Source organism: Actinia tenebrosa, unplaced genomic scaffold, assembly GCF_029948245.1.
Source record: "Actinia tenebrosa isolate PJP-AT-01 unplaced genomic scaffold, QUT_ActTen_1.0 PGA_scaffold5__44_contigs__length_20552954, whole genome shotgun sequence".
In the NCBI taxonomy this organism is placed as follows: Eukaryota; Metazoa; Cnidaria; class Anthozoa; order Actiniaria; family Actiniidae; genus Actinia; species Actinia tenebrosa.
The window spans coordinates 9,039,015-9,045,808 of record NW_028292582.1 but is presented as its reverse complement, the minus strand read 5'-3'; the positions used below and the strand labels follow the sequence as shown (position 1 = coordinate 9,045,808).

Genomic DNA, 6,794 nt, shown 5'->3' with positions numbered 1-6,794 from the left:
ATATTTTAAACGTGTCTAAGGGAAAATCTTTCGACTAAAGTAAATTATTTTAATATTTTCATCGCTATTTAGATAGATGTGACGGTATTGCGTGACACAAACTCAACCTTTATAACTCGGAAACCAAACATCGAAATGATACGAGATTTTTTCTTGTGACTTATAACACTGACTACTGAAACATACTTGAGAATTGTCCTCATACGATCTATAGTTTAGATTTTGATGTTTTGATGACGTCATGTGAAAACCAGCAATAGTCTCCCCACAGCCGAATAAAGCGTTGCGTGACGACATTGACAGCAGTACTCCAAGAAACTGCTTTTACTAGTAGAATGCAACTGTGTGAGACTACGTGAAAAAGGAAAAATCTTATAGAGAAAGTAAGTCAGCCGTAATATCATTACTTTTACTATTAGAAAATGAAACTAAGACGTATTGGATAGAATTTCTGAAAGTATAGGCCTCAACCGAGAACAACTTTAAATGGAACAGTAATGATGAAAAGGTAAATTATACACCGTGAAAAGATGAAAAAACTTTCTGACGTTTCGGACGCTAGTCCTTCGTCGGAGTAAAAGAGAAAGAAGTGGTAGAAAGGAGTGTATATAAGATAGAATAAGACAAAAGAAACCAATGAGAGCAAGGTAGGCAAGGAAACAAAAACAAACAATCAAAAGACAAAAGAAAAGGTTAGTTGAAAATAAAGCGTTCATTAATCCCGTTGGGACTAAGAGTGCCCAATAGGTGAATAAGCCGCATTTCTTTGGTCTTGCGACAATCATTGTTGCCGTTAAGCAAAGAAAGACCGAAAACAATGAAGTCAGAAAGAGAATGGTTAGCTAGATTAAAATGGCGGGAAACTGGTTTGGTGGGATCGTTATTGCGAATATCATAAAGATGATTGCAAATGCGATCACCAAGACGGCGGCCAGTCTCGCCCACATACAAAAGATTACAGCGGGTACATTTAATACAATATACAACATTAGAAGTGGTACAAACAAAATGGTCAGTGATTTTAACAGTTGATTTAGGACCGACAACAGAAGTGTGAGAGACTATGTGAGGACAAGTATAACAACGTTTACGAGAACAGCGAAAAGTACCAGGTTCTTTGTTAGAGGGAAGAACTCCCTTGACCAAGAAAGAACGGAGATTACGATCACGTTTATAGGAAAAGAGAGGGCGGTTGTTGAAAATAGCAGAAGTGCGGGTATCAGAGTCAAGCAGAGAAAAGTTGCGGTTAACAATGGGTTTAATGGAAATGTTAATAGGATGATACGTAAGAGTGAAAGGAATGCGGTCATTAGAGGGACGAGTGTGGGGAGTGAGAGCGGTGGTACGATCAATAGTAGAAACTTTACGAATGGCGCGATCAATAACATGAGCAGGATAATTACGCTTAAGGAAGAAGGAACGCATCTCAGAACATTTAACAGAAAAATCAAGATCATCACTACACAAACGACGAAGACGAAGAAATTGCGAGAACGGAATAGCGTTAAGAGTGTGCTTAGGATGAGAAGACGAGTAGAGTAAATAAGAATGAGAGTCAGTAGGTTTGTAATGGACACTAGTGCTAAGACGGTCGTCATTAACACTAAGCAAGATGTCAAGGAAAGTGACTGATGTTTCACTAACCTCCCACGTAAAGTCTAAGGCAGGGTGAAAAGAGTTAACAAAAGAGATGAAAGAATCTAAGTCATTACGCGAACAAGAAGTAGCACCAATACAATCATCAATATACCGTCCAAAAAACTCAGGTTTAGGTCCAGTATATTGTTGAAAAACAAGGTTTTCGATATAACCAACAAACAAATTGGCATAACTAGGGCCCATCTTAGTACCCATAGCAACACCGTTTATCTGCCGATAATACCGATCACCGAAAGAAAAACAATTAAGAGTAAGAACAAGTTCAGCTAAGCGTAACAAAGTGGGAGTGCTGGGCTCGAGGACAAGACGAAGATCGAAAAAATGCTGAAGAGCACGAAGGCCCTCATCATTAGGAATAACAGTATACAAAGATTTGACATCCATAGTAAACAAAAGCTTAGAAGAGTTATCAGGAAAGCGAAAATCATTAAAAATTCTAAGAGCGTGATTAGTATCCTTAATATAAGTAGGTAAAGACTGAACAATAGGCAGCATGAGAGAATCTAGATAGCTAGAGATGAGTTCGGTAGGACAACTACAAGCAGAAACAATAGGACGGCCAGGGTTGTTAGCTTTGTGAATCTTAGGAAGAAAATAGACGTGAGAAGTACGAGGAGTAATAACAAAAAGGTTTTTAGCAGTGGAAGGTAAAGAGCCATCAGAAATGAAAGAGTTAACAGTGTCTTTAACTAATTTTTGATTGTCAGGGGTAAGATCCTTATCCACTTCACAATAAAAATTAGTATCAGAGAGTTGACGTAAAGCCTCCTGTTTATACAGGTCAGAACGCCAGACAACTACTGCACCGCCTTTGTCAGCGGGCTTAATAACAATGTCAGAACGATTGCGTAATTGACGTAAAGCCAACCACTCGTCCTTAGAAAGATTAGAATAACTGAGTTTACGGTTAAGATTGACATTAGAAATATCACGGCGACACTTATTGACAAAAAGATCAAGAGAAGAAAATTGTCCCTCGGGAGGGACCCAGTTAGACTTACGAGGACAAAGGCGCTCAAAGACATCACGTTCACAGTTAGAGTTAGAAGAGTCGGAGAAAAAAGCTTTAAGGCGAGTACGGCGAAAAAAAGATTCAGAGTCTTTCTTGACCTGAAATTCATCAGATTTCTTAGCAAGAGGAACGAAGTTCAAACCCTTGCTAAGAACTGAAACCTCAGAATCAGAAAGAGGTAAATCTTCAGGAATGGTGACAACGGAATGACTGAAGACATTGTGATTGCTATGTTCAACATGTGTAAAAGGATCAAAACCAACAAGAGACACAAACTTATTACGCTTAGTAACAAACAAAGACTGGTACAAACGGCGGTTAAGAGTATGAATGTGATTACGAATGGAGGAAACTAATACTGCCGGACAGACATTAGACAAGTCTCTGAGGCAAGCAGCAGTATCAAGAATGAGGGCATCACGTTTACAGCACATACTACGAATAGTGGAACGCATGACAGAGCGAGAGAAAGTGGAACAAGCAGAAGAAACATCGGAAAAATACTGAGTAGAGTTGACACCAAAATTAGAAGCATGAAACTTAACACGAAAACCAACAGGAATGACTTTAGCATGAAGACAACGACCAATGAAATAGATATGACTAACAAAGCGTGTTTTAGCGAGAGTAAGGTTAAAGAGTTTGAGAGCGAGATTAGAGCTAATGTTAGGAAAAGGAAATAAAAAACTTACCATTTCCTTGCGGAGTTCCTTGATGATGTTCGGCATCTGAAATAGAATAAAAATGGTCGCAGTATATAGTAATAAAAAGATATAACTAGCTAAAAACTAGTGTGAGCTGCGTCGGTGTTTCTAATGAAACAGTAATGATGAAAAGGTAAATTATACACCGTGAAAAGATGAAAAAACTTTCTGACGTTTCGGACGTTTCATCTTTTCACGGTGTATAATTTACCTTTTCATCATTACTGTTTCATTAGAAACACCGACGCAGCTCACACTAGTTTTTAGCTAGTTATATCTTTTTATTACTATATACTGCGACCATTTTTATTCTATTTCAGATGCCGAACATCATCAAGGAACTCCGCAAGGAAATGGTAAGTTTTTTATTTCCTTTTCCTAACATTAGCTCTAATCTCGCTCTCAAACTCTTTAACCTTACTCTCGCTAAAACACGCTTTGTTAGTCATATCTATTTCATTGGTCGTTGTCTTCATGCTAAAGTCATTCCTGTTGGTTTTCGTGTTAAGTTTCATGCTTCTAATTTTGGTGTCAACTCTACTCAGTATTTTTCCGATGTTTCTTCTGCTTGTTCCACTTTCTCTCGCTCTGTCATGCGTTCCACTATTCGTAGTATGTGCTGTAAACGTGATGCCCTCATTCTTGATACTGCTGCTTGCCTCAGAGACTTGTCTAATGTCTGTCCGGCAGTATTAGTTTCCTCCATTCGTAATCACATTCATACTCTTAACCGCCGTTTGTACCAGTCTTTGTTTGTTACTAAGCGTAATAAGTTTGTGTCTCTTGTTGGTTTTGATCCTTTTACACATGTTGAACATAGCAATCACAATGTCTTCAGTCATTCCGTTGTCACCATTCCTGAAGATTTACCTCTTTCTGATTCTGAGGTTTCAGTTCTTAGCAAGGGTTTGAACTTCGTTCCTCTTGCTAAGAAATCTGATGAATTTCAGGTCAAGAAAGACTCTGAATCTTTTTTTCGCCGTACTCGCCTTAAAGCTTTTTTCTCCGACTCTTCTAACTCTAACTGTGAACGTGATGTCTTTGAGCGCCTTTGTCCTCGTAAGTCTAACTGGGTCCCTCCCGAGGGACAATTTTCTTCTCTTGATCTTTTTGTCAATAAGTGTCGCCGTGATATTTCTAATGTCAATCTTAACCGTAAACTCAGTTATTCTAATCTTTCTAAGGACGAGTGGTTGGCTTTACGTCAATTACGCAATCGTTCTGACATTGTTATTAAGCCCGCTGACAAAGGCGGTGCAGTAGTTGTCTGGCGTTCTGACCTGTATAAACAGGAGGCTTTACGTCAACTCTCTGATACTAATTTTTATTGTGAAGTGGATAAGGATCTTACCCCTGACAATCAAAAATTAGTTAAAGACACTGTTAACTCTTTCATTTCTGATGGCTCTTTACCTTCCACTGCTAAAAACCTTTTTGTTATTACTCCTCGTACTTCTCACGTCTATTTTCTTCCTAAGATTCACAAAGCTAACAACCCTGGCCGTCCTATTGTTTCTGCTTGTAGTTGTCCTACCGAACTCATCTCTAGCTATCTAGATTCTCTCATGCTGCCTATTGTTCAGTCTTTACCTACTTATATTAAGGATACTAATCACGCTCTTAGAATTTTTAATGATTTTCGCTTTCCTGATAACTCTTCTAAGCTTTTGTTTACTATGGATGTCAAATCTTTGTATACTGTTATTCCTAATGATGAGGGCCTTCGTGCTCTTCAGCATTTTTTCGATCTTCGTCTTGTCCTCGAGCCCAGCACTCCCACTTTGTTACGCTTAGCTGAACTTGTTCTTACTCTTAATTGTTTTTCTTTCGGTGATCGGTATTATCGGCAGATAAACGGTGTTGCTATGGGTACTAAGATGGGCCCTAGTTATGCCAATTTGTTTGTTGGTTATATCGAAAACCTTGTTTTTCAACAATATACTGGACCTAAACCTGAGTTTTTTGGACGGTATATTGATGATTGTATTGGTGCTACTTCTTGTTCGCGTAATGACTTAGATTCTTTCATCTCTTTTGTTAACTCTTTTCACCCTGCCTTAGACTTTACGTGGGAGGTTAGTGAAACATCAGTCACTTTCCTTGACATCTTGCTTAGTGTTAATGACGACCGTCTTAGCACTAGTGTCCATTACAAACCTACTGACTCTCATTCTTATTTACTCTACTCGTCTTCTCATCCTAAGCACACTCTTAACGCTATTCCGTTCTCGCAATTTCTTCGTCTTCGTCGTTTGTGTAGTGATGATCTTGATTTTTCTGTTAAATGTTCTGAGATGCGTTCCTTCTTCCTTAAGCGTAATTATCCTGCTCATGTTATTGATCGCGCCATTCGTAAAGTTTCTACTATTGATCGTACCACCGCTCTCACTCCCCACACTCGTCCCTCTAATGACCGCATTCCTTTCACTCTTACGTATCATCCTATTAACATTTCCATTAAACCCATTGTTAACCGCAACTTTTCTCTGCTTGACTCTGATACCCGCACTTCTGCTATTTTCAACAACCGCCCTCTCTTTTCCTATAAACGTGATCGTAATCTCCGTTCTTTCTTGGTCAAGGGAGTTCTTCCCTCTAACAAAGAACCTGGTACTTTTCGCTGTTCTCGTAAACGTTGTTATACTTGTCCTCACATAGTCTCTCACACTTCTGTTGTCGGTCCTAAATCAACTGTTAAAATCACTGACCATTTTGTTTGTACCACTTCTAATGTTGTATATTGTATTAAATGTACCCGCTGTAATCTTTTGTATGTGGGCGAGACTGGCCGCCGTCTTGGTGATCGCATTTGCAATCATCTTTATGATATTCGCAATAACGATCCCACCAAACCAGTTTCCCGCCATTTTAATCTAGCTAACCATTCTCTTTCTGACTTCATTGTTTTCGGTCTTTCTTTGCTTAACGGCAACAATGATTGTCGCAAGACCAAAGAAATGCGGCTTATTCACCTATTGGGCACTCTTAGTCCCAACGGGATTAATGAACGCTTTATTTTCAACTAACCTTTTCTTTTGTCTTTTGATTGTTTGTTTTTGTTTCCTTGCCTACCTTGCTCTCATTGGTTTCTTTTGTCTTATTCTATCTTATATACACTCCTTTCTACCACTTCTTTCTCTTTTACTCCGACGAAGGACTAGCGTCCGAAACGTCAGAAAGTTTTTTCATCTTTTCACGGTGTATAATTTACCTTTTCATCATTACTGTTTCATTAGAAACACCGACGCAGCTCACACTAGTTTTTAGCTAGTTATATCTTTTTACAACTTTAAATGGATATTATTCTGGAGGAAGGTCGGGAAGTCGATCGGAGTGGAGGCATTGTGAGCGAGCGACAGAATTTCAAAATCGGTCGTGATTTACATCACAAGTAATTTCCGAATTCTTCCAAGACTCTT

The 6,794-nt window shown here is 38.8% G+C and overlaps 2 protein-coding genes across 2 annotated transcripts; one reads left to right on the top strand and one right to left on the bottom strand.

The window, feature by feature from the left end:
- Positions 1-498: 498 nt before the first annotated feature.
- On the bottom strand, positions 499-3,552 carry LOC148906482 (uncharacterized). Its single transcript, XM_089037926.1, has one exon. The coding sequence runs from the start codon at positions 3,397-3,399 to the stop codon at positions 694-696; it is 2,706 nt and encodes a 901-aa protein (XP_088894052.1). The 5' UTR covers positions 3,400-3,552; the 3' UTR covers positions 499-693.
- An 11-nt stretch (positions 3,553-3,563) lies between these two features.
- Positions 3,564-6,632, top strand: LOC148906481 (uncharacterized). The gene has a single exon (XM_089037927.1). It carries the CDS (start codon positions 3,696-3,698, stop codon positions 6,399-6,401), a length of 2,706 nt encoding a protein of 901 aa, XP_088894053.1. The 5' UTR covers positions 3,564-3,695; the 3' UTR covers positions 6,402-6,632.
- Positions 6,633-6,794: the final 162 nt, after the last annotated feature.

What these genes read in the sequence shown, in the direction of transcription:
- LOC148906481 (XM_089037927.1), top strand. Translation starts at nt 3,696, where the DNA reads ATGCCGAACATCATCAAGGAACTCCGCAAGGAAATGGTAAGTTTTTTA.
- LOC148906482 (XM_089037926.1), bottom strand. Translation starts at nt 3,399, where the DNA reads ATGCCGAACATCATCAAGGAACTCCGCAAGGAAATGGTAAGTTTTTTA.